This window comes from Denticeps clupeoides, chromosome 14, assembly GCF_900700375.1.
Source record: "Denticeps clupeoides chromosome 14, fDenClu1.1, whole genome shotgun sequence".
Lineage (NCBI taxonomy): Eukaryota > Metazoa > Chordata > Actinopteri > Clupeiformes > Denticipitidae > Denticeps > Denticeps clupeoides.
Window position 1 is genome coordinate 1934423 of NC_041720.1, and position 27351 is coordinate 1961773.

The window sequence follows — 27351 nt, forward strand, 5'->3', positions numbered from 1 at the left end:
ACCTTTTACAAAATCATTTTGCAGGAAAATGGAATTTGATGAAATTAGAACGTGAGTTCTCTCCATTTCCAGATGTTCGGTTAGCTCGGGTAATGCTTCAGGCCCACCTTTTTGGAGAGCCTTATCTCTGGCCTGCCTGGGACATCTGCATTTGCCTGAATCCTTTCCTTCCTCCTCGCTGAACGCACATGGAAAATCTCCCCACCTTCACCTTCACCCAACCGCAGGATCACCTGGCGCCGGGGGCACAATAAAGCCACCAGGCGTGAAGGCTGGTCCTTGCCGAGATGCTCATCAAGCCCGGCCTGCCCCTGTAGGACACACCTAAGACGAGATGTTGGCGAGGAACCTCACGGAGCTCCGCCAGAAAGAGATCTAAAGGAATGTTTTCAGGGTTTGCGTGGTTCTAGATCGGTTGCCGCGTGGATTGTGAAGGACCGTGGGGTTTGGGGGCGGGGCTCGGCCGCGGGGGCGCGCAGCGGTGGCGCGCCGCCGAGTCGAGGAGCAGCTCCGCCGTCGGATCCAGCATCTTCTGTCGAGTCGCGACGCGCCTTCCACCGACAATTATTACACACGAAGACAAAGAAAAACTTTTACATTTTGTTTTTCTTTTCACACTCACGCTGTTGTTTTACTCAGCGGTTCGTCGGGCGGAGAAGTTCTTGGGGTTTTTTTGCGCAGCCCGGACGCCGAGCGACGAGATAATGGTTCTCCGAGGAGACGTGCTGCAGTAAAAACGATGTGTAAGTAAAGAAAAAAAAAACTCTTCTGCTCATGGAACGTTTTAAAAGTGCAGCAATATTTCAACTTTAACCCCAGAAAGTGCGTTTTTTTTTTTTTTTTTGGGGGGGGGGGGGGTGTCGTCCCCCTTTCTGAACTTGCTGCTGCTCATGTTAAGAAAGACCCCTCTGTCTCTTTATCTCCAACTTTGAAAGCGGAAAAAAGTCTGCGATTCCCACACAGGGAATGGCCACCAGGTTTTGGGGGCTCCCGAACCCCTCTACCTGCAGGGCTCTGGTGAGGAACTCCGTCCTGAATGTTCAGTGTTTTTTTTTTTTTTGTCGGGAATGCCGGCAGAAAAGAGCTGCGGGGTCCATGAATCGGGCTCTTCATGCCGCTGACCCCGCAGAGAGGCCGATATGCATGATCATTTCCATACTTCCAGGGGTGAAGATCATTTCCAACAATGCTCCGGCTCTTCTCGGAGGAGGGGGTTCTCATTTCTGCAGCAGGCGTGTACTTATTCGGTGAAGCACAGCGAGGCCTGCGATTCCGGATAAAAATTGACCGTGAGGCGTCCAAACTCTGATCTGTTGGGGCCTCCAGTCTTCCGTCTGGGGGTTGAGGGTTTAATTCAGCCAACAGAACAGGATCGTCGCGACATGAAACGCCTTCATGCTTCCAAAATTTCATTTTTAGAACCTCACTGGAGACCTTCAAAGTGAAGCTGTGTAGTGGAAGTAGCCTGGTGCCTTCAAACCTGGAGACCACAAAGACCCGGGTTCGAACCCCACTTACTACCATCGTGTCCCTGAGCAGGACACGTCACCCTGAGTGTCTCCAGGGGGGGACTGTCCCTGTCACTACTGACTGTAAGTTGCTCTGGATAAGGGCGTCTGGTTAGTGCCGTAAATGTCTGGTGTCGTATCTGAGGCCCACGAAACTCAAAAGATCTTTTGGGGTGTAGTAACCTAGTGGGTAACACACTCGCCTATGAACCAGAAGACCCAGGTTCAAACCACACTTACTACCATCATGTCCCTGAGCAAGACACTTAACCCTGAGTGTCTCCAGGGGGCGACTGTCCCTGTAACTACTGATTGTAAGTCGCTCTGGATAAGGGGGCGTCTGGTAAATGCTGGAAATGTAAATGTTTTGTCTGGTGTCGTATCTGAGGCTTGACAAAACTCAAGATCTTTTGGGTAGTAGTAACCTAGTGGGGTAACACACTCGCCTATGAACCAGAAGACCCCACTTACTACCATGGTGTGGTGTCGTATCTGAGGCCCCCCAAAACTCAAGATCTTTTGGGTAGTAGTAACCTAGTGGGGTAACACACTCGCCTATGAACCAGAAGACCCCACTTACTACCATGGTGTGGTGTCGTATCTGAGGCCCCCCAAAACTCAAGATCCTTTTCTGTGACGACAGCATCTCACGCTCTTGGCTCTCCAACGGCCCTGAAAGAGTCGCTGTGTTAAGATCTTCACTCATGAACCTGCTTATGATGATGACGGTGGACTCCACGTTTTTCAAGATAGCCTCCGTAGAGTAGGCGTGTCCCAATGTTTTCCTGGCATCGGCGGACCGGCATTATACCAATAAACGTCACTTATCCGTCCCGTTTCCTTGAATCCGATGGACGATGGAGACCTCAGCACCACCGGCTGATCTTCTACACAGAACCAGATTTAACGGGGTGGAAGGAGCTGCTTTTTTAGGTTTATCATTTACCGGCACACGGAGCCATATCTCACGGGAGAGCGAGGACAGTTTACCGCGGATTCTTTCCGCCGAGGCATGACTGTCGTGAGGCACGTTTCGCCAGGCCGCCGCCATCTTGCCGCGAACGAGCCTGCTTCTCCGCCGCCAGATAACCGATAATGGCAGCCCGGCGTCGGGAAGTAAGTGGCCTTTTCCCGCACGGATCGGCCTGGGACCGCAGTCGGTGGCGGGGCGGAGTCTCGCAGTCCTCGGCGTCACAGTCAAACAGAGACGCCGGGCATGGTTTGCCCGAGATTGTTTGCGTTGCACTTCTCTTTCTTTCCCTTCATTACATTTTCATTTTTCAAGGCCCTTTTCAAGTCTCATTCGTCCAGATTTATTACCTATGATGTGGGAGAATGATTTACGAGTGCAAACTGGCAACGCAAGGAGCAGAAAAGCTGTTTCCACGCCGCAGAGCCAGAATTTCTACGTTCAGATTGTTCCAAAGTTGCGGACGCATCAGAATGAATGAAGATATTGTGTTCCCCTGCGTCACTCTCTCTTCCTCCCTCGCTCGCGCAGACTCGCACAAACGCACCAGGACGTGCGGTTACTGAGCGTCAAATACTGCGTTAAATTAGAGGCCATTCGACCCGCAACGTACACGTTTCACGTTGGACTCTGAACGCGGGCCCATGAATGACGCAGCGTTTCTGTTGTGCAGGGTGTTGTACATCAGAAGCAGATGGTTGAGATGGAAGTTCCGGCTCTTTCTCCCCGTCGCCCTGCTGCTCACAGGCCTGGAGGAGTCAGGTACAAGCCAGCATACTATATGTTTATTATATATACAATATATACAGTACAGTCTGGACACGCCTTCTCATTCAACGTGTTTTCTTTATCTTCATGACCATTTACGTTGGTAGATTCTCACTGAAGGCATCAAAACTATGAATGAACACATGTGGAGTTATGAACTTAACAAAAAAAGGTGAAATAAGTGAAAACATGTTTTATATTCTAGTTTCTTTGCTCTGGTTACCGCTTTGCACACTCTTGGCATTCTCTCGATGAGCTTCAAGAGGTCGTCACCTGAAATGCTTCTCCAACAGTCTTGAAGGAGTTCCCAGAGGTGTTTAGCACTTGTTGGTCCAGCTTCACCCCAAACCATCTGGATGGGGTTCAGGTCCGGTGACCTGAAGGCCAGGTCTCCACTTTTTGTTAAGTACAGAACTCAAATTCATATGTGTAACAGGTAGGGTGAAGGTGTGCCAATGGGTGGAGTAAAGTATAAAGTGACAAAGTATAACAGGAAAAAAAAAAAAGTTAAAAGTTTGACTCCAGAAGTGATTGAAAGTGAACTCCACATGTGTTCATTCATAGTTTTGATGCCTTCAGTGAGAATTTAGTCCGTTTTCCATGAAAACAGCACGTAAATGGTCCTTAAAATAAAGAAAACACGTTGAATGAGAAGGTGTCCAAACTTTTGGCCTGTACGGTATATATATATATATATATATATATATATTTTTTTTTTTAAATGTTTATACCATTTTGCATGCATCCTGTCGGCAGCACCCCTCTGTCCAATTCCGGTCTTATTTCTGCTTTTACTCGTCCACGCTCGCTCTGCCTGGTCCTGCGTTACTAACTCTTTACGGCGCCTGGGATTCCTCATGCTGTTTTCATGGAAAACGGACTAAATAATAACTCCGCCTCGCGGTGGTAGGTAACCACCCCCGTAAGTAAAGCCCCGCTGCTTTGACTGTATTGCCATTGGCAGGTAAAACCACACAAATCTGCGTTTTGTGGGTTTGCAAGGAACCAAAGACTGTTCTGTTTCACAAGGGCGCGGCCCCTGGACTTGGCCTCGCTCCACCGCTGGCCCCCGGCCCTAGAAATGAGTGAACTAATTCCACAGCTATCTCTCGGCGTTAAAAGACGCGCCTGGAACCGTCCCACCAAATTAAAGCGGCCGCGAAAGATGGACGTGGCGGGGCGCACCTGAGCCGCGGACACTGCAGGTGAGCGGGGGGGGGGGGGGGGGGCCGGGGTCCAGGTGGCGAAGGGATGAAAGGCGCCTCTGATGGCGTCCTGCTGAAAGAGTGTCTCCGTAACCAGCACATTCCTTCACGGCTGGCCCCGTCCCGGTTGGGAAAAAAGGAGGACATTTTTCACGTCTCGTATTGTTTATTGTCGGATGACCTTTTGTGGCGCGCACCATTAACCCGGCTATCTCTGCATGTCTTCGTTTGGTGTTCGTCAAAAGGACAGGGCGACACCCCAACCGTTGTCCCTCGGTAATTACGGTCCCGGGGGAGGGCGGGGCGCCGAAATGCTCTGGACACCCCTGTCTTCCGGCCGTGAGCGGCAGGTAACAAGCCGCTGCTCGACTTCACAAACAGCGCATTAGAGCAATTAAGAAAGCGAAGCGAGGCCCTGCCAAGAGGCTGTAATTGGGGTGTCCGAGGGGACCGCGGTGGCGGGGGTCAGCCACCGCCACGCAACTGCTCGGCCAGCGGTGACTTCAGCCGTCCAGCGCTGGTCCCATTTGCTTGTTTGCTTCGTTTTTATGACTTGTTCTCAGGTCCTTGCCAGGCATTTTTTCTGCGTGGTTTTGTGAATACTGTATTTTCTCAACGCCCAGTGCCTGGGGCCAAATCCGGCGTCACCATTTGCCCCTTTTAGGGCAATTAAGTTACAAACATTTTTTTTTTTTTTTTTGCCTCAGGATCACGTTTCTTACAGACAAACTGGATTCATTTTATTTGTCGTGCAATTCATAATTCATTAATTTTGTACCAACGTTGTTATGCCAGTTTGTTATGCCCAGAACTTCATGATGGGCTAAAGAGTCCTCGTAGTGACAATATCTGACAAATTTGTCACTGTGCTTACTGTCACTGCTCTGAATAATATGAGCGAGATTCTTTGTCACAAAATCCATGAACGAACATGACCGGTGAAGTGGGATGTGACCTCACGAATACCAGATACCACAAAGTCCCGTGTTCAAACCCCACTTATTTCCACTGTGTCCCTGAGCAAGGCTCTTAACCCCGAGTGTCTCCAGGTGGACTGTCCCTGTCACTCCGGATATGTGCGGCTCCTAAACGCTGTAAATGTAAAATGTAAAAACCCTCGATATCGCAGAGGAGACATTAGTCCTGGTGTCAACGAACACATCTCACATCTCGTTACACAAACTCTGGTCTCGGTTTTAGACGAAGTAGACGGATGGGTTTGGAGAATCGCGCCAGTTCTTTGCCCTCCACGCGGTCTCTGGCGCTGGCGAGGCGTTATCGACATTTTCCATGCTGGACAACGTCCCCATGTTACGGATACTCATCCTAAATCGTTGCCATTTATACCATCATGCACGTGCAGCAGCTCCACTTATGGGAGCAGTCTGCCTTGAATTAGCTGCCTTTTAGTGTTGCGCTGGGCCTGGAAAAATGCTGAAGCTCCTCTGGACGTTTAATGGAAACTGAGAGCATTCGGTCCTGTTTCAGGGACAAACACCGGCGGCTACGCCTGGAGTTCCACGGCTTGCTCCAAGAGCAGCGTTTTACCCCACGTGCTTATTACTTTGGTCCCATTTACGTTGCCAGAGTCAGAGATTCAATAAGTACGTGGAAGTTAAACACCGTCGAGCGTGTTTAAATTAGTGGCTCAAGCAGCGCTAATCCCGCCAAAATCCATTTAGACTCGTCGTTCGTGGCGGTGATGCAAGAGAAGATGGCCGGGTTGCCAGAAGAGTCTGGCCTCTTGCTTAAAACGATCCATATCTTTGCAATTATTTCTAGCCTGCGGCGTTAGCTGTGGCCACCGTCGCAATCGTACGCGTCCAAGTCGTTTTCCCCGCATTAGCCCCACAAAGATGTGGGGAAATACATTTTTCAGCGGCAATACCCCCCGGGCTGTGCTTTTGCACCACGATTAACATCGTGGGCACATTTGCATGGGAGTTAACTTCCTCTCGGAGTGCAAATCACCTCCCCTGGTTTTCCCGTGGAAGTAACCTTTCAAACGGTGAATTAGGCAGGGCCATGCGTGAAATTTATGCGAGGATGGACAACTTTTTTTCTTCTCGTTCCTGATTAATAAACTGGGTTTGCTGGTGGCGTCATAAGCTTCATGAGTCTCCTTCGCCCTGGAGTATTCCCCTCGAGGAAACTCCAGACACAGTCAAGCAACAGCCTTATTATATTTGAAAGCAGTGCATGGTACTGAGAGCATTTGGTCCATTTTAAGTACAGTATTTAATTTTTCTCTACAGTATTTAAGTTTTAGTTAGTATAGTTTATATATTTATATACAGTACGGGCCAAAAGTGTGGACACCTTCTCATTCAGCGTGTTTTCTTTATCTTCATGACCATTTACGTTGGTAGATTCTCACTGAAGGCATCAAAACTATGAATGAACACATGTGGAGTTCTGTACTTAACAAAAAAAGGTGAAATATTCTAGTTTCTTTGCTCTGATTACTGCTTTACACACTCTTGGCATTCTCTCGATGAGCTTCAAGAGGTCGTCACCTGAAATGCTTCTCCAACAGTCTTGAAGGAGTTCCCAGAGGTGTTTAGCACTTGTTGGTCCAGCTCACCCCAAACCATCTGGACTGGGTTCAGGTCCGGTGACTGTGGAGGTCAGGTCTCCACTTTTTGTTAAGTACAGAACTCCACATGTGTTCATTCATAGTTTTGATGTCTTCAGTGAGAATCTACCAACGTAAATGGTCATGAAGATAAAGAAAACACATTGAAGGAGAAGGCGTGTCCAGACTTTTGTCCTGTACTGCATATGTTATATATTTTTCTTTCTTTTATGATTGGCGGGGTCTGTGTGAGACATTATTTCAGTACACGGTATACTGTCTATAGTGTTGTACTGACAATAAACCAATCTTGAATCTTGAGTGCTACACAGAAATTCTGATGCCAATTGAAATGTTGATTTTTTCGTTTAAAGTGCTTTTCCGAGTTTGACACAAAATGCAATCTGTTGTGTGAGGCGGTTCAAATTGAGTCCTGGATTGAGTACGTGCGAAACGGCGAAGGAATCGCGCCAACCTACCTTCATAGCTCCCAATCCCTTCCAGTTTTTACAGCACCATCGGAGGATCAGCCTGAAATCCAATCCCCATATCAGCCACCCATTGTAGGACCACAAGGCGTCTAATGAGTCCGATTCCTGAGGTGGGAACGGCCCTGGCTGAGGCTCAGCTGGACAACAAAAACGTGTGGTTTTCACTGGCTTTGTCGCCAGTAATTCGAGAAGCGGAATTCCCTCGACCCCTGCCACAGGACTAGAAGCCGCCCGGCTTCCCCTGATCCCCCCATTTTTTACTCTGTTTGCTCCCATTGTTTCGTCCCACAAGCTATCGAACACAAGGATTGAAGTCAAATTTCTGGTGTCTAATCCAATTGCGTCTGGCGCAAAGTTTAAAAATACGTAGCCGTCAAAGTACAAACTCGAGTGAAAAATAATGTTGCTTTGTTTTGCTTTGTATGAAGTGCCGTTTGTTCCTCATCATTCACAATAAAATGTTTGTTTATGCTGAACTAGCCACGCTTTGTCTTGGACGCTGCTGAAGGGTGTGGTCATTTTATGTTTTTTATTGGACTTTTAGCTCTCTGGGTATTTTGGCACTTTGATTCCAGTGTTTGCTGCGGCTTTGGCTCCGCCGTTGTTGTTCTTTTCTTCCGAGAACCAGATATTTTTTCCCGATATTGAATCGCCACGCACTCTGGGGTTTTGGTTGGTGAAGATCGCTTTTCAGCTGCGACCTTTTCCATTCCAGGGGATGCCGGGCCTGGCCTCCTCCCTCTGCTGCCCCCTGTCTGACTAACCTCAGCCCTCCTCTCCGCCTTTTTACTGGCCTTCGCGGCGTCTGCCTGACCTCACCCGGCTTCCCCCTCTCGCCGTGACTATCTGCTGTCCTGCGTCACCTTCATTGTCCCCTGTTTTGGTCCAGCAGTCCTGAGCTGTCAGAGCTGCAATCTGGTACTGACCGACCCCGAGGGAGGCTTTACGTCCCCGTGCTACCCGCAGAACTACCCCCCGAGCCAGTCCTGCAAGTGGACCTTACAGGCCCCGGCCGGCTTCGTGGTGCAAATAACCTTCCTCGACTTCGACCTCGAGGAGGCCATGGGGTGCATCTATGACAAGGTCATCGTGAACATGGGGAGCAGCGAGAAGAAATTCTGTGGCCTCACGGCCAACGGACTGACTCTGAACTCCACTGGCAATGTGATGGAGGTGACGTTTAGCTCAGATTTTAGCGTCCAAAAGAAAGGATTCCGAATCTCGTACAAGCAAGGTATGGTTTTGTTTGTTTGTTTGTTTGTTTATGTCTGTATTTGTTCTGTTTCTTATTTTAAAACGCGCTCTCACGCCATTTCATTATTTAAACCTTATTTATTCGGTTTAATTTCTGTTTATATCGGAAGGTAGATACTGACGTGGGCGAGTTGCACCCCAATTATGCAAATCTTCGCCCCGTGTGTCTCCAGACTCCTCCGGGGGTCCTCCTTTAAATAAAGTTCCCCGGCAGCTGCCCCGGTACCATGCGCTCAGCGGACTGGCATCTGGAAGGGAGCCGATGGAGCCCTAGATGTAAAGCCCCCTTTCCAGATGGGTGCCCACCACCTGCATGGGGGGGGGTCGGCTTCCAAGTTCCTCGCCCCAAACACCTCATCAAGGTCTGGGGCCTGCGCGCCGGCTCCAGCGCCGGGAGGAAGCCGAGAGTTTTTCCATCGCAAATTGGCTGTCGCCCCCGCGCTCGGACCGCCAACAGCAACAATCTCGGGGACCGGCTCTGCGCTCCATTAAAATGAAATGTGTCAGCGAAACGTGGTGCGGCGCATAACGGAGGGAAATGAAACGCCGCCGTGCTGCCTTGACTACCGTTCAGCCGGGCGTCCTCCATTCACCCGGTGGAAAGTTATTGCCCATAACGCCACGTAAAGTGACACGCTTTGTCGAAATAAAAAGTTAAAGTTAAAGTGAAGTGATGGTCACATGTGATACGCAGCAGCACAGCACACGGTGCACACAGTGAAATGTGTCCTCTGCATTTAACCATCACCCTGAGTGAGCAGTGGGCAGCCATGACAGGCGCCCGGGGAGCAGTGTGTGGGGCACCTCGGCGGATCGGGATTGGAACCGGCAACCTTCTGATTACGGGGCCACTTCCTCAACCGCTCGGCCACCGCCGCCCCCTTAAAGAAATGGCTTAACGAGTGCGATGAACAGGTTAATTATGAGATATCACGCAGGCCTCTGAGCTTTTCTTCTTCTTCCCACCCATGCAGTTGCCGTGTCACTAAGAAACCAGAAGGTCACCCTGCCGCAGAACAATAAGGACATTGTGAAGGTGGCCAGCCAGGTAACCTTGCCCACCATCAACCACCTCACCGTGTGCTTCGAGATCGCTCGGTCTTCTGTGAAGGACGTGGAGATGATCTTCACGCTCGGCAACGGCAACGGGGGCTTTGCCCTGGGCTTCGGCAAAACGCTGACCGGCATGCTGCTCTACTTGGACGGCCTGGAGTGCAACCTGGACGGCGTGATCAGCGGCTCCGACTTCACCTCCTCCATGAAGCCCTTCTGCCTGACGTGGACCAAATCCACGGGCCAGGTGGCCCTGCAGTTCGACGGAAGCTACAGGACCAAGACGTGCAGTGACACCAAAGGGCACATGGTGAAGGCCAGCAGCGTGTTTCAGTTGGGCGGGGGAACCGGGAGCTTTGACGGCGTCATCTACAACTTCCGGCTGTGGAGTAAGGCCATGACGACAACAGATCTGTCCACCTTGTCCTGTGACGTAGTTGGGGACGCGATCGATTGGGACAATACCTTCTGGGACATCCCTTCCGGCTACGCCCAGACAGACAGCACGCTGAGCTGCAGTAAGTAAAAAAAGTCGGTGTTCTGTGGTATACATCGCTGGGCGGGCCATTCAGGAACGGTCACTAGATCCAGCACAATAACATCATAACAGGAAACCCATATATACCATGATATATACAGTACAGGCCAAAAGTCGACGTGTTTTCTTTATCTTCAGGACCATTTAGGGTGGTAGTGGCCTAGCAGGTAACACACTCGCCTATGAACCAGAAGACCCAGGTTCGAATCCCACTTACTACCATTGTGTCCCTGAGCAAGACACTTAACCCTGAGTGTCTCCAGGGGGGGGACTGTCCCTGTAACTACTGATTGTAAGTCGCTGTGGACAAGGACGTCTGATAAATGCTGTAAATGTAAATGTAAACATTTACGTTGGTAGATTCTCACTGAAGGCATCAAAACTATGAATGAACACATGTGGAGTTCTGTACTTAACAAAAAAAGGTGAAATAAGTGAAAACATGTTTTATATTCTAGTTTCTTTGCTCTGATTACTGCTTTGTACACTCTTGGCATTCTCTCGATGAGCTTCAAGAGGTCGTCACCTGAAATGCTTCTCCAACAGTCTTGAAGGAGTTCCCAGAGGTGTTTAGTACTTGTTGGGGTCCAGCTCACCCCAAACCATCTGGACTGGGTTCAGGTCTGGTGACTGTGGAGGTCAGGTCTCCACTTTTTGTTAAGTACAGAACTCCACATGTGTTCATTCATAGTTTAGATGCCTTCAGAGAGAAAACACATTGAATGAGAAGGTGTCCAAACATTTGGCCGGTACTGTACGTTCTTAAAATGTAATCATAGAAACTCTATCACAGCATTAAACGCTACCACCATGTGAAGTTTAGAACATATTTATTTAGATTTGAACCCTCGCTGTGTAAAAGCTCCTACTTAAGCCAGTAAGCTCTCTGTTGTAAAGTAATATTGTGTTGTGTGAAATCGACACAGTATCGCGAAATACAAGTACGTCGTTTCAGAGTTCTGACACATGGCAGCTTTTGACAGTTTGGGGGCAGGATCATGGTCGTTTCAGGCGGTGAATGCTGATTGGCTGATGACTCCTGGTTTTGTGTGTTTATGTTTCTGTGCTAGTCTTGAAGCCACCAAACTGCTAGAGCTTTTTTGGTTTTTCTTACCTAAAATGTTTCTCGGTAAACTGATCAAGCTTGTTGAGATGTCTGAATATGCCGTCACTGTGCCGCCATAGAGAGAGCTGCGGGCGATAAGATGTCCGTCTGTCCTCCTGTTGCTAAGGGTTGCATGCGATGCATGTGTGATTATGATTAATCTGTCATTAGTCTCGCGCCCTGCATGTCTGCTTTGCATTAAACGCCCGGGCGGACGCGAGGAGCCTCCCTGGAACCTCCTGAAATGAATAACCTTCTGTTTTTTACAGCATGCGCTCCAAATTGCATACCTGCTCCACCTAGTGGTGAGTGTGCTGCTAACCAACTGACGGCTGTGGGGAGGGTATGCATGCAGGAGTGTGTGTGTGTGTGTGTGTGTGTCCCGTTTATCCACAAATGATTTGGTCAAATGTTCCAGAAACAGACATTAACATACTGAGTGTGTCTGACTAATAACAGAACGGGTTCAGGGTGGTAGTAGCCGAGTGGTTAACAGAACCAGAAGACCCAGGTTCGAACCCCACGTACTACCATCGTGTCCCTGAGCGAGACACTTAACCCTGAGTGTCTCCAGGGGGGGACTGTCCCTGTAACTACTGACTTTGAATAAGGGCGTCTGGTAAATGCTGTAAATGTAAATGTAAATGTAATCAGGCGATGGAATAATTCCATGTTCCTAATGGTGGCAACTGGAATTTTCTCTACCGCGGACACAATGTCCTCGTCTCCAGCCTTTTTACCCACGGCGCCCTTTAAACGCTCTGCTCATTCGCAGTGTACGTAACCCGCGGAGTCGTGGCCCGACCGGCCCGGCGATGCTGCCTCCCCATAATGCCAGAAAGAATCGCAAATAAGTATGGTGGCATTTTCCACCGTCTACGCACATGCAATGTAAAATGTCCGGTTCTTCATAGACCATGTTCTGCAATATGATCATTATTATTACTGTATTTGAAAACGCCGATTCTCAGAGCGAAGCCGGCAGTAAGTTCCCGGGATTGGCGCTCATCCGTTGGACCGAGCAGCTGGAGACATGTCCCCTGATCGCTCGGATGCACGTCCTCGGATGCACGCTTCCTGCTCCAAGTTCCTTTCCGGGCGCCATTTTAATGCGGCCTGAGAGCAAACCACGCTCCTACTGACCAGACAGTTTACTCTCATGCCACGCTGGTGCTGCCGAGGCGGACAAAATCGATGTCCAAACGTCCGGTGCGCTAGAAAAGCCCGGATCTTGTAGGAGCGGATTCAGCCACCGCCCGGCGGGTAAAAGTCCAACATGACTAGGCCTGTCCAGGACGATTCAAGTCCAACCGATGCCGGTTCCTGACTGATGGATTCAGGTCCTCCGGGACATACAACAATTTTATGTTGTGTCTACACTGCATGGAGTAACTTTTTACCACTCATTTACCACGCTGTCCTATACGGTGCTTTTTTTTATCTACTGAAAGGTACCGCAATTTCCTCGGTGAGCTCTGAAACAACCAGCTGCACCTCCCCTGGACTTGGCTGCCCAGGTAAGAAACACCTTTTCATTTCTCCTCCTGAAATGCACATACGTGACCTCGTGCGGGTTTTTCAAACCTCTTCTCTCTTGTTTAAGCTCCAATGTGCAAACTTCTCACACCCCTCTTGAGGTAAATGACTGCGGGAGCTTTTAGAGTTTCAGGTTTTGGTTTTCATCCATGTCGATTCTTCTCTAACATGCAGAGCTGAGCTTGTGTGTCGCACCTCTGACCAATTGTGCGATCGCATTACAATTATGACGATTGACAGTGCGGCCCCTCCCCCATCCCTCGTTCTGCATAACCGGAGCACAACGGCCAACAGAACAGATATTTATCATGATGTTGTGCAGGGTTTTATTGACCTCGGAGCCAACCGCGAGAAAGATGGTAGTAGCCTAGCGGGTTATGAACCAGAAGACCCAGGTTCAAACCCCACTTACTACCATCGTGTCCCTGAGCAGGACACCTAACCCTGAGTGTCTCCAGGGGGGGACTGTCCCTGTCACTACTCACTATAAGTCGCTCTGGATAAGGGCGTCTGGTAAATGCCGTAAATGTAAATGGAAAGGATGGCACCAACATATTGATTGTTTAGCCGTAAAACTCTGGGGTTAAAAGCATGTCGGTTTTTGGTTCATTTATTGATCACTGGGCTCTTCTTTTTTATATATATTTTGTCTAAAATTGTCTCTTTCAGGTCTGCAAGACCCTTAGATACCTGTCTGCTTTTCATTATTTATAGAAGGAAGTAAACTGGTAGAAGAGTTAAAGAGCCTTGTTTGGCGGCAGGTGACCCCACATAGCCATCTCCCCCTCCCATAACCCCCAGTTCGCCGCGCAGCCGCTCCATCGATGTTCTGACCATGTGATGTTGCACACGGCATCCGTCTGATGCACATTTAACCTCTTTCCATCGCAGCAGCATTAACCTCCACCGTGCCATCCCCTGTCACCACTAACACGATCGCTACTAACGCAGCGGGCCACGGTAAGCACCCTCCACGCCTTCTAAAACCGCATCGTCCTAGAATTAGCTGGTTCAGATGGTCCAAAAAGGGCAGGTGGGTCCTCAAACCAAACCCTTTCCATTCAGATGATGACCTGCCTGCCCTGAAACCACGCTTGTCTTCCATGCTGGACGTGGACCATGTTAGAAGCAGGAAAAAGGGCCAAAGCTACTTTTTTTTTTTTTTTTTTTTTAAATGACCCGTATCCCTCCTAGCGCAGTATGCACCTGCAGACCGACCTCAGCAAGGTCCCTCGCGCCATCCATCCGCCGTACTAACCGTTCCCTTCGCAGCCGGCGCCAGCATGCGTCTAACATGCGGACGTGGTCGTTGTGTGTTTATTAAAACCGCTTCCCCGTGTGCCGTCTGCAGCGGCGTCCACGTCGCTCTCAGCCACTACTAGCACGCCGGCCACACCCAGCACCGCAACTGGTAAGGCGTCCCCGCTTGCAAACGTCTAACGCCGTTCTCACCATTGCAACTGCATGCATTTCTGTCCAAAAGGAGTAATAATAACTTGTTATTTCGATTTCTGGTCACCAGCTTTAACCGCTACGACTACGCATGCCCCCACCACCCCCGTGTCCGTAACTACAAGTACTGGTAAAGCCACTCTTTTCCCTCTGACATGATAACAGTGTTTATGTAAGAAATCCATCCAGCGGCGGCCATTTTTCCTCCCATTTTCGTCCATTTTCATCAAAAAAACCCCCACGAAACCCCCCCAGCAGCAGCAGCCGCCGCCACACGCTCATCTATTCAGCCATAACCCGGAGCCCCTGGCCGCTGCTTCACTGTTTGTGTGTCCATTTGCTCTTTCAAACCATTTAGTTCACATTTGCTTGTCCTTGTCACCAGTTATTCAATCCATTGCTTCATCTGCACCAGCCGCTACTAACACACCTCCGTTCAGCCTCGCAGCCAATGGTAAGCCAGATTTGTTTTCTCTCGCCGTACGCCGCGGCCGAGGGGGACGCGTCAGTCACAGGCTTCCTGTCGAGGGCATCTGGGGATGCGGGGGGGGGGGGGGGGGGGTATTTTGACAGATGATGCAGTTTCTTTGTGTGCAACTTCCTCTTGAACATTTGTAGCGCTTCCATATCTTCCTTTGCCGACAGTTTCTGCTACAGACACGGTGTGTTCCACCGATACTAACTGGCCCACTTCTCCCAGTGACCAGCCCGCGTCGATATCACACTCGCTGCCTTATGCAGAAGAACACTGTCTAGTACATGCTTTAATGGTGCTTTATTGGTAATGCTTTAACAATGCCATAAAAACAGAATTGACATTAATTTATGTAAAAAAAAAATTAATTAATTCACAGTACCTTGTAAATAGTTACTTTTAATTATTGTTAACCCATGTTCTTATTACTAAATAACCAATGCTGTTAGCATATGTTACATTTGTCAAATGTTTAAAAAGGTGATAAAAGGTGAAAAATACCTTTTATGTAGCATTAATAAATCTATATTGCTACAATTTATTGTACCGACAGCAGAAGAGATGACGTTGCAGCTTTTTTTATGAATTCATTTCCTCTGTGTGAATCACAAGTCTTCATTCAAGTCAAAATCTTTCAAATTTCCAAGTTGACGAAAGACGCAATTTAACATGCAAAATGTACTTTTCATCCTCCGCTGCAGTTTCTTCAGCCGCTCCTCTTTCTGCAACTGAAGCTACTAGCGTGCCTTCTGGAACGTTTCCTTTCCTTACTCCACCGCCGGCATATTCCACAACTCCTCCTCTCTATGCCTCTTCAGCTTTTAACACGCCTTCTACTAACGTCCTTTCGTGCGGTAAGATAACACCGTTACTTCTGGGTGTCTGTTTCAGTGAGGGAATGAAATGAAGCTATTCAACCAGCAGACAGAATAACATGCCTGTGTGTCCTGTACACATGCTGTTCTAATGTTCTGATGTTCTAATGTTCTGCCGGTGTGAAGTATGAGTAACGCTCAGAGAACGCTGAATAACTTGTTGTCACCTCTCCATTTGCACAATGGATAAATCTGGGCTGGGGAAGAGAAGGACAGGGCTGTGTACATGTGGTCCCTGCTCCGGCTCACGGCGCGTCCCATCACCCCGCCCGCCCCGCCACGCCCACCCCGCCCTCGAGCCGGTCCTCCTTCCAGGCGTGCCAAAACCTCGCTGGGCTTCATTTCCACCCCCCTCATTTGGCCAGTGAGAAAGAAGCCAGATGCAGCCGTCACTCGTCCTCACGAGTGGCCACCGCTCATCCATCTGACTAAGGCGCCGGCCCCAATAAGCCCGACTAATGACTCTCCGAAGCCCCAGGTGGCCTCCACCCCGGTCGTCACCGGGAAAACAAGCTTGACGTCGGCGGGACCTGCTTTCTCCCCGATCGAGCTGCCACGGCAACGGCCGGACACGGACGCGGAGCCCTTCCAGGCGTCGTCACTCAGCAATCGGAAGAACAAGCCGCTGGCACCCCGCCGGGGTCTGAGTGGAGGCGGTGAGAACGGCACGCTGGCGAACTGGACCGAGTCCCTGGAGTATGCGTCCGGAGCCGGGCCTTTCGTTTACGACCTTGACCTGGGAGGTGACCCCTTTGCCCTCTATGACTTTGACCCGTCTTATTTGCTCGACGAGGCCCCCACGGAGACACTAAGGGAGAGTGGGGAGACGGGCCGTGGCCCGGTGACCGAGCCTGTTAGGGACAATCAGTCAGAGCCCTTTCCGACCTGGCCCGCGGTCTGGGGCGCGACCGAGAACGACTGGCCTCAAATCCCTCCCGCCACGCAAACGCATCCCCCCGAGCGGACGCCACGGGCAAATTATATCCCAGAAGGCCCTGGGCTAACGAGCACCACGCCCCCGTCGGCCTCGGTCGCCGCTGTCTCCGGGGCCGCGCCTCTGGAAGGGGAGCCGACGCCCGGCCCCGCCTCCCCTGACAGCCGGCAGCCCCTCGCCGCCCTGACACACGCTTCCCGGGATAAGACGGCGGCTCTTACGAATGCCGCGCACGGTTCGAGTTCAGAGGCTCCTCTGGCGCCTTCCATCCACGTTCAAAGTGACTTGTTGATGACAGGAGCTGCGAGGCCGTCTCCGCCGTCTCCGACGTCCGCCACAGATCTCACCGACGTCCCTGGCGCCGCTCTCGCCGAGGACCTGTTCAGGGACTCCGGGCCTGTTGTCACCGTCGGCGTGAGCAGCTCCGACCGGGACGTCACGACCGCTGTAATCACGCCAGAGCCGCCCAGGGCGTCCGAGTTCGATTCACCTCCGGCTTTGCAGCCGTCACATGTAAACAGCTTCCCGGCGAACCTGTTCCCCGGCGTAGAGCAGCGGCAGGACCGCAGTCCCTCGGAGGCAGATGTGACGGCCGTGACGGCCACTTCTGACGCCGCACCCATGACAGGCGTCCAGTCCTCTGAAATGGAGGCGGAATGGATGGAAGAGTTTCCTACATTTGGCGCGGCCTCTCCGGAGCAGTTGAATACCTCTCCGTCACCGGCGAGTCTGCGGGAGAGTCGGCGGGACGCTGCCAACTTACCGCAAGGGCCGGCTGCACCTCGCGTGTCCCCGTCACGACTGCCACAGCCAGAGGGCACTCTCGGCAGCCTGATAGGACATGGCACTATGTCGGCCCTCGGGGAACGCCGCACGTCCTTCATCACCGCTCCTGGCACCGGCGCTCCCACCAGTGGACACGCCCGCCCGGCCTCAGACGAACTGAGGACGCCTGAGCCGTCCTCCCACGACCGGGCTGCGACGCTCTCAGCAGGATTCGCTCCGATGACAACGACCCTGAACGTTGGCACGGCGCGCGTGGCCGAGGCAAAAGCTGGCGCCATGCTGCCCACCCGCTCTGCGGCCGCGTTCCGCCCGAGCCCCTCTCGCCCTGGCAGCCAGTCCGTTGAAGAGGACCCGCCTGGGCCTGGAACCCACGCGCACGCTGCCCCGCCCCGAGTTCACGCCGCCGCGGAGCACCCCGAGTTCCTCCCGGCCAGGGGTGAGCGGCCGTGGGCCAGCGGACCTGGACAAGTCGCTGATGGGTCCGCGAGCGCGCCCACTCCCGGCAACAACGCCGCCACTGTTCAGACTCGGGGGACGCGTCCGTCTCCCCCGGCTGCTGACGAGCGGCCATTTGTCCCGACAGAGGGCCCGGCCCTCCCGCCCTCTCGGCCCGACACGGTCGGGTCTACGGGTGGCTCAGTCGGCCCCCGCGCCACACCCTGGACCGCAGCGGGCCCCTCTGAACTTGCACCGTGCACGTGTAAAGCTCGCTTTCATTTTACATGTCTGTGTGGACTTTCGGCCTGGAACAGTATGTCTTCCAATAACCACGTAGATGTAGAGAAAAGAGAGAGAGAGGGAGGGAGATAGCTCCTTCCTAGATCAGTAGTCACAAAGTAGCTCTATCAGGGGTTCAAATCACTTGGTGCTACCAGATAGTTCCAGAGAAAGCTGCTGATTTGTGCTTCGTGTGATTACTTCGTGTGAGTTAGCCTCATGTAGCTAACCCTTAGCAAGGAATAATCAATGGCTGGCCGAGATTGGGGACTTTTTTTCGCGTCATTGTGTGCAGGAATGAAGCGCCGCCTTGCCTTGTGATTTCGCTTTCTCCAATTGTGCCTTCTTAGGAGACTTAACGGTCAAAAGCTCCCTGCCTGGGCAGTTCTCCTGGACGGAAAAAACGGCAAACATCACAGCTGCAAATGCCTTTTTTACGGAGATCAAAAGCCACTTGTCCTCCATTCCCTCTGCAGCTACTCAGGCATAATGCTTTAGAAAAGTCTCCTAAGAAGAGTGGTGGCGGAGAATAGAAATAGTTTTTAATGCATTTTAATGTAGTGGAGCACTAACCAAGGCACGTGGGAGCCATCTTCTGGTGAACGTGGGGCATAGCAGTAGAAAACCTCCATCACTCAAATGGGCTGCACTCCTAAAGTATATTTATATTTATACGTTATATTTGAGTATATATATTAATGACACGTGAACATTCAAACCTCTATTCGTTTTAGGGGACATAATTTAGGGATGTATTGACCTTTTGGTTCGTCTCTACTGCTATGCACCACAGAAAAGTAAGTCTTCTGATAATGCGCTGAAAGTCGGACTTGAAATTGGAGAAAGGGATGCACATCTCCCTCCGTTTCCATTGCAGAGGTGGTGTTCTACCGGATCTCCCTGGCTGTGAACGACGCCCAGAGCGCCATGAACGAGACGGATGTGGAGGAAGCCGTCTTGCGATGGGTAAGGGGACGACTCCCGTCACTCGGGTCGCTTGCCAGCGTGGACGCGAGTCCGTAGACTGATGGACGCTTGTTGTTATTGTCTGTTTTGCAGCTCGATCTCACATTTCAGGGCTGGACCTACAGTGTCTATATCGATAATGTCAGGTGAGTGGCGGCCGAGTGCGACTTTAGTCGGTGTACTCGCCCTCTCCGAAGCATTCTGAGCTCTGTCGTTTGTCACCATCTCCAGAGTCCAGTCAGGCGTCGTGGCCCAGACGAAGAGCTCTGGCAGAAGGTAAAGGGTGATAACCGACGTCCGGCAATCTCCCAAGGCCGTGGCTTTAAATCTTTTATTAATATTTTAATGGTCTGGTCCCGCGTCCAGGTTCAACTGCCAGGCGCTCTTGGTTTATAAGAATACCAGCGACACCAGCCTCGCAGAAGCTGAGATCGAATCGAGGATGAAGGGCGCCCAGCCTATCGGGAATGGACTGGTGCTGGACTGGAGCACGGTTGACGTGCAGGCTCTGGGTACGAACAGAACAGTCACACCCCCTTTTTTTCTGGTTGCAGTTTTGGCCGATATCATGGATTTTATTTAGTTTAGAATAGAATCAGAATTTCCATGTCCTGTTATTGGGCTCCAACTCATCTAATTAATTAAAACCATTGAGATATAACATACTGGATTAGACAACACTACTGTGTGTGTATATAATAAATTGTTAATAATTGTATATAATAAATACTATTTATATTAAATAAGTACTTTTAGATGTGCATTATATCAAGTTTTAGTGCTCAGATTTAATCATGATACATATGATATATTTATCTTTTTTTTTAAATAAACAACAGTGAGCCAACACCCTAACCTGGCTGCATTGTCTTTGTGTCCCCATAGGTTATTTCTTATTAATAATATGTAATTGTTAATTGTAATGCAGCTACGAGTATAGTACGATGATAGTTAATATATGTTCTGTCACATTAGAAAACTGCCAGCTAGAAGAAACCCCTCTACATTACAAGTGGCCTGAGAGCAGGCCGACCATCACCCAGTACGTCCCCTGCTTCCCGTACAAAGACCAGCGGGCGTCCAGAAACTGGTGAGCGGAAATGTGTCTCCCGTTCTCAGCACCCGCACCGCTCTACCTGCGCTCATGTGCATCGGTGTGTCCCCGTTTCAGTTCCATCAATCTGCAGAATTACACGTCGTTTTGGAGCGCCCCAGACCTCAGTAACTGCCAAGACATCATAGACATTGAGGTGTCGCCAGGTAAGCTCGGGGACACTTCTGTCCTTGCTTTGTGACACCATTGAGATGATAATAATGTGCTCAGCGCACGGTCTGCCATCTTCCCTCATGCAGAAAATGCTGCGGAGGTGGCTGTGCAGCTGAAGGACATAACCAACAGTGAGCTGTCACCTGTCGAGGTGTCCAAGGTGGTGACAAAAGTGAAGGAGCTGGTTAACGTGGCCAGGATCAACGCCACTCTGGCCACGACCGTGGTCAGCATCATCTCCAACGTGATGACCAGCTCTGACTCCGCCCAGGCAGCTGCTTCGAGAATGTTAGTTCACAGATTCCATATATTATATTGTTTACGTCACGGGCCACTCGGTCGTTGTGACGTTCAACTGGGTGGTCAGCGATGTGACCCCAAGGTTGTGCGTTGCAATCCTGGCTCGAACCTTCTCCCCGTGTCAGCGGGGGTTTCCTTAAGGATCTCCAGTTCCCTCTCGCCATAAAAAGTCAGTCGACTCAGACTCATTCGTAGGTGTGTGTGTGTGTGTGTGTGTGTGTGTGAGACCCGACCTGCGCTCAGTGGGCTCCGACAGCCATGACCCTAATTAACAGGAAGTTAAAGCGTGAGTGTAAACAGAACCGGCGAATAGTTGCCTTGTAATAAGCCTTGTCACAATTTATTTAACAGTCAATGACACTCGCTCGTGCGTTGACCAATCGAATGATTTAAATGACTGAGAATAGACGATGAAATATCTGTTTGTATTTCTACGCAATTTCTCTGGTGCAGCGCTCTGACTGCCATGGACGACCTGGTCCAGAAAGTCGAGTTCGAGGGGCCCTCAGTGACCATCTTCTCCAAGAACCTGGCTGTGGGCATCACCGCCCTCAACTCCAGCCAGTTCAACGGCACGAGCTTCAGCGCCTTCATCCCACCCAACACTACCGACCCACAGGTATTCATAAGCCACTGACATTCATATACCAGGAATTTTGGTGAATATCGAATGGCTGAACACCTCGTTACATTGACATATTGAACCGAATATGAGATTTTTTATATAGCGTGTAAATGTTTATATACGGAAATATTAAAAAGTAGCACAGTGGAAAATAAAGTGATTTTCTCTAATCTGACGATGTTGGTGGCTGCTATTGGTTGTTTAGAGTCCATATATAAAAGTACACAGAAATTCTCATAGTTTTCCCAAAACTTCAGAGCCATCTTTCATATCCTAGCCGCTTCTTTCCAAAACACGTGTGAGTGAAGTGATTGTCACTTGTGATACACAGCAGCACAGCACACGGTGAGCACAGTGAAACTTGTCCTCTGCATTTAACCATCACCCTTGGTGAGCAGTGGGCACCATGACAGGCGCCCGGGGAGCAGTGTGTGGGGACGGTGGTTCGAACCTTCTGATTACGGGGCCGCTTACTTAACCGCTGGGCCACCACTGCCCCGTGTGGACTGATCTGTGAGCCTTCAGCATCTGTGAACATCTTAAACCGCCCTGTACGGTGTCCAGGTTTATCCCTGCTGGTGCCGAAATCGCCGGTAAACCTGAGAAGTGGCACTGTGTTCCCGCAGGTTGACTTCGAGTCGGAGTGGCAGAACCCCCTGGCCGTGGTCTCGCTGCCGGCCACTTTACTGCATAACCTCAGCAGCGCAGACGCCGGGTCGGCCTCCAGGATAAACTTCATGTTCTTCACCCGCACCGGCTTGTTCCAGGTCAGACCCGCTTTTAAAGGAAACGTCCCTTTTTCTTGTATTCGTTTTTCCGGTGGCCGCGATGATCCGTGTTGTGTGATTGACGTCTGACAGGACAACCAGAGCAATGGCTACACTCTGAACAGCTACGTGGTGGCCAGCAGTGTGGGCAATTTATCAATCACGAACCTTCAGGATCCCGTCGTCATCACCATCACTCACCTGGACCAGCAGGAATCTGTGGTAGTTCTGAGGAATCAGTGCATGCGTTTAGTAATCAGGCATTTCTGGAGATTAAAAAACACTTTGACTGCCTTTCCGACGTTAGGGCAACATTATTATGCTGTTAACATTTTACATTTTACACTCTCATCCAGAGAGACTTCCATTGAAAACCACTAGGACCCGCTCTGTAAATACAGATAGAAATAAAAAAAATACTTTTCCAAATTTAGGGAAGAATTGATCAAAATGTATACTGTCACGAGTTTAGATGTCAAATATGATCAAATTGTCACTTTTTCTCACCCCTCCCACTGATCTGAGAACAGTCCTTAACCGCTTGCACTCTGCTCGTGCCTTTCAGTACCAATCGAAGCGCACGTGCGTGTTCTGGGATTTCACCGTTAACAGTAAGTGTGAGTCTCGCTCCGTTCCTCTCCGAAATGTGTGGATGGTGGGAGGCCAGTGCCGGCGTCTGACTGTGTTCCTCTCTGCAAGACGGCACGGGAGGCTGGAACAGCGAGGGCTGCAGAGTCAGCGGCGAGTCCAACGCCAACCACACCGTCTGTCTGTGTGACCACCTGACTCATTTCGGGATATTAATGGTGAGATTTGCCCATGAAAAAAAAAAACTTAAGTGCCAACCAGTCCTATCTTTTAGAAAAAGTTCTAGTATTAAAATTATCGTCTTATGACTGTGGGACCGAGGTTACGAAATGGAATTCAATTTTATATTTGCATTTGCATTTGACTGTCACACAAAATTCCAGATTTTCAAGCATTTAAAAAAATGCCAGATTTCTTGAGACCTTCCATAGCTGCACCACCGCACTTTACTAGGTTGATTCATACAGTCCATGTTGTGGCTCGCGTTCCCTCCTCATTCTTCTCTCCGCTCTGGCAGGACATCTCTGGCATGGCCGCGCAGATAGATGAGAAGAACACCAGAATTCTCACCTTCATCACCTACATCGGATGTGGAGTCTCCGCGATTTTCTCGGCCGCGACTCTTCTGACCTACATCGCCTTTGAGTCAGTTGTTTTCACGTCGACGATTTTACGCTAATGAAATATGGGCTTTAATGTCAGAGAGAACATACTTAATATTCACTGTCAGTGTCCTGGAGGAACTAAGTGTGTCTTAAACTGAATAATGAATGGATTCTAGGTTTGGGGCTAGTGCATCTTTAAGTGCAGAAGTGAACATGCATGAATAAAGTGATTAAATTGCTTCTGCAGAGCATTGGAAGGAAGTGCTGCTGGATTAGAGGATCGGCTGTGTTTACAGCGCCACCTAGTGGTGTCCAGAAGCTTGTCCTCCAGACTACTCGGGCCGATAGTGATATTTTATCGTGCGTGTTGCAGGAAGCTGCGTCGCGATTATCCCTCCAAAATCCTGATGAACCTCAGCACCTCGCTGCTGTTCCTCAACATGGTCTTCCTGCTGGACAGCTGGCTGGCCTCCTTCGGAATCGAGAGCGTCTGCGTCGCCGCGGCCGTTTTCCTGCACTTCTTCCTGCTCACGTCCTTCACCTGGATGGGCCTGGAGTCCATTCACATGTACATTGCTTTGGTCAAGGTCTTCAACACCTACATCAGGAGATACATCCTCAAGTTCTGCCTGGTTGGATGGGGTGAGCCACGTCTATTTGAAACATTAGCAAATTACCTGTGTGTGTTTTCATTAATACCAAAATTCTTGCTGGTGTTCAGGACTTCCGGCCGCCATAGTTGGCACAGTGGTGGCAATAAACAAGGATTTCTATGGGAAGGAGTACTACGGGAAGAGCGGTGATGGAAAGGGAGCCTCAGAATTGTAAGGAAGAATTGTATTTGCCTCCGAATTGTAATCGTAAGAATTGAATAATTTCCAGCCTCTTGAGAACCAAGAGATGACGTTCCGCGCCTTTTCCCGCACAGTTGCTGGATCAAAAGCGCCATGGTGTTCTACGTGACGTGCGTGACCTACTTCTCCATCATTTTCCTGGTGAACGTGGCCATGTTCATTGTGGTCATGATGCAGATCTGCGGGCGCAACGGCAAGCGGAGCAACCGGACGCTGCGGGAGGAGATCCTGCGGAACCTCCGCAGCGTCTTCAGCCTCACCTTCCTGCTGGGCATGACCTGGGGCTTCGCCTTCTTCGCCTGGGGGCCCGTAAATTTGGCCTTCATGTATCTCTTCTCCATCTTCAATTCGCTGCAAGGTGACAAAGGGGACGCCGCACTCATAACAACAAACCTATTAACATTTTCCAAAAATTTGGTTGTTGCAGTAAAATTATTTACAAAACCGCTGAAACTATGTGCTAATAATGACCAATATATATACACATACATTCATACAAGTGGCAGGTAAGTGCAGAGGGAAAGTGAAGTGATTGTCATTGTGATACACAGCAGCACAGCACACGGTGCACACAGTGAAATTTGTCCTCTGCATTTAACCATCACAGATTATATTTAACTGCTGCCTTACTGTAGCCTATAAATGTCATGAAATGTGCAAAATAACAATATCCAGGGCCGCCCTTATTTTTGACAGAGGCGTCTGTCTCCATGCTGTTACCGAATAACACGCAGGGCAGGCTGTGTCTGTGTCTTCACGATGGCCACTAGGTGTCCCCCTGATTGCCGCTCATTGTCCACCGCAGGGCTCTTCGTTTTCGTGTTTCACTGCGCCCTGAAAGAGAACGTGCAGAAGCAGTGGAGACGGTACCTGTGCTGCGGAAAGTTCCAGCTGGCAGACAACTCAGGTAATGCATCGGCGTCGTTGTCAGACATCCCCTCTGGACGTTATTGCGGCCGCGTCCTCTGCCTGGCAACGAGGTTTTAATTTCAGCGGCGCTGGAATCCTACAAATCCCAAATAACATTTAAAAAAAAAAATGTTCCCAGATGGGATTTTTGCTGCTAATAAGCTTTTCAGGATGATTGCCGCCATGCCTCAGTGTTTTCGGTACACTTTCAGATTGGAGCAAGACAGCCACGAACAACACCAAAAAGGTCAGCTCCGACAACCTTGGGAAGTCTCTGTCCTCCAGCTCCTTCGGGTCCAGTACGGCCAACTGGACGTCCAAAGCCAAAGCCACTTTAAACCCATTTGCCAAGCGGAGCAGCAATGCAGGTAAGAAGGTCATTATCACCTTTCGCATTTGCATAATGCGCCACACCCACCGCACCATGATCTGGATCACAATCTAATTTAAATTCCTCCGATTCCATCATGCTAATTGTAGACGGGCTCATCACAATTCCGCCTGCACACGTCCCTCAAACGGTCCAACCAGTTCCAAAATTCCAGTTTTACTCTTTACCAAAGATCTATGTTTCACCATAATGTGCTCCATAAAGACCATCAAGTCCCAGATTAAAACCCCACTTTGTCATGGCGGCTGCAGGGACGGGACAGAGCAGGAAGGACGCATTCGCACGACTTTGACAGTACAGGGGATTTACTCACCACAGCAAACGAAACGACTCGGCGAAGGCTACACACGATAGGACCGCATTTATACACACACACACGCTTAGGGCAATCAGGGCGTCAACATTAACACCTCAGGAGTCAAGCATTGACTAACCTGCCACCATTGTGTCCTTGAGCAAGTCACTGTCCCTGTAACTGTAAGTAGCCCTGGATAAGGACGTCTGGTAAATGTAAATGTAATTATGACTTTTTGTGTGTCCATTTACAACATTGTAGTATTGTAAAAAGTCTCTAGGATAAAAGGAAATTGTATTTGTGCTCTCTGTTAAGAATTTAAAATTGAAGTTTGCGCTTTAAAATAATAAAAAGCTGAGACTGCAGACGAGAACATTCCACTCTAATCTTTTCAAACCTCCTCTGACAGCACAGTTTATCCCCGCGTCTCCAAGAGCTGGCTGGCCGGGCACCCCGTTATTGACCAATGGCAGGGCACGCCGCCATGCCTGGCCTGGGCAACGCTGTTCATTTGTTATGCTGCCCTCTGTGTGTGTGTGTGTGTGTGTGTGTGTGTATGTTGGCCAGCTCCTGTGGTGGCTGATCCTTGTGTTTATGTTTGTGGTGTAGATAATGGCCACCGGTAATGCGAAGGAGAGCCTTTCTGAGGTAAAACCATCATAGCCAGTAGGACCCGACTGGATTCAGTCTACCAGCTATAATTAACTCGTAACAAGTCCTTTTCAGCTAACACCTCAAATTTAACACAATTTTAACCGTTTGGTTTGCCCAAATTAACATTCAACCAAGATTTCAAGTTAAATTGCTATAAGAATATACCTGTTGGTGTGTGTTATGGGTTAGAGCTACGCTGGCTAGATTGAGTCCAGATATTCATGACAGTGACACCCAGACACCGACGTCATTTGGCCTGCCAGCAGGACGATTTGGCCGGTCTGCAGTGCTGATTGTCACTCTCACTCGTCTGACACTAATTTTCACGCTCAGGAGGTTTCTGTTTCCTGCTCACCAGTGGCGATGCCTTAGAAAGCTGTGGCCAGCTGACCCTCCATCTCCACTGCTTGCAAAAGGGACCTTTCCTGCGGTTTCCGCTCACTGCTCCATGTGGAGTTCAGGCAGTTTATAAAGCCAGCTGGCTTCCGGCAGGACTGCTCTCTCAGACTTCAAGCATATGGAGACATATGATTACTAAAAGGGGGAAAATCGATTAAAAGATTAGAAGCTGCTCGAATATGAGCAGATCAATGATGACAGTAACTTGGTAGTAACTACTGTAGGTCAGCGCTTATTCCACTGACTCTACTGAGAAATCAGATATTATTAATATTTTGTAGGACGTTATATTGTTCACTAATTTCATATTTGCTAGTTCAGCTACTAGGAAGATATGTATTTGGTAGTAAAGTGCCTTATGAATTATGAATAAACAACTCCATCTTTTGGAGTCGATTGAAAAACCCCAATCTTGTCTTCCTAGAAAAAAAAAATCTTTTATCGACACATTTTCCAGTATTTCTTACATTAGTAGTATCTATAGCATCC

The 27351-nt window shown here is 49.8% G+C and overlaps 1 protein-coding gene across 14 annotated transcripts in view; it reads left to right on the plus strand.

Moving 5' to 3' along the window:
- Positions 1–117: 117 nt before the first annotated feature.
- The window catches only part of LOC114763360 (adhesion G-protein coupled receptor G6-like), a 28555-nt gene continuing 1321 nt past the window's right edge, over positions 118–27351 (plus strand). The window contains exons 1-30 of one of the 14 annotated variants that reach the window (XM_028953002.1): positions 118–741; positions 3152–3240; positions 8407–8751; positions 9746–10342; positions 11737–11772; positions 12919–12984; positions 13895–13963; positions 14355–14414; positions 14526–14585; positions 14841–14909; positions 15632–15784; positions 19120–19208; positions 19302–19354; positions 19440–19484; positions 19575–19720; positions 20184–20298; positions 20380–20468; positions 20562–20763; positions 21229–21394; positions 22027–22167; positions 22261–22389; positions 22733–22778; positions 22867–22973; positions 23273–23400; positions 23734–24002; positions 24082–24184; positions 24289–24572; positions 25020–25121; positions 25336–25491; positions 26419–26457. In XM_028953002.1, coding sequence (XP_028808835.1) covers positions 740–741; positions 3152–3240; positions 8407–8751; positions 9746–10342; positions 11737–11772; positions 12919–12984; positions 13895–13963; positions 14355–14414; positions 14526–14585; positions 14841–14909; positions 15632–15784; positions 19120–19208; positions 19302–19354; positions 19440–19484; positions 19575–19720; positions 20184–20298; positions 20380–20468; positions 20562–20763; positions 21229–21394; positions 22027–22167; positions 22261–22389; positions 22733–22778; positions 22867–22973; positions 23273–23400; positions 23734–24002; positions 24082–24184; positions 24289–24572; positions 25020–25121; positions 25336–25491; positions 26419–26435 — 3933 coding nt within the window. In that variant the 5' untranslated portion in view covers positions 118–739 and the 3' untranslated portion in view covers positions 26436–26457. The remainder of the gene's footprint in view (positions 742–3151; positions 3241–8406; positions 8752–9745; positions 10343–11736; positions 11773–12918; positions 12985–13894; positions 13964–14354; positions 14415–14525; positions 14586–14840; positions 14910–15631; positions 15785–19119; positions 19209–19301; positions 19355–19439; positions 19485–19574; positions 19721–20183; positions 20299–20379; positions 20469–20561; positions 20764–21228; positions 21395–22026; positions 22168–22260; positions 22390–22732; positions 22779–22866; positions 22974–23272; positions 23401–23733; positions 24003–24081; positions 24185–24288; positions 24573–25019; positions 25122–25335; positions 25492–26418; positions 26458–27351) is intronic. The other 13 variants (XM_028952994.1, XM_028952995.1, XM_028952999.1 and 10 more) reach the window with 13 other exon arrangements.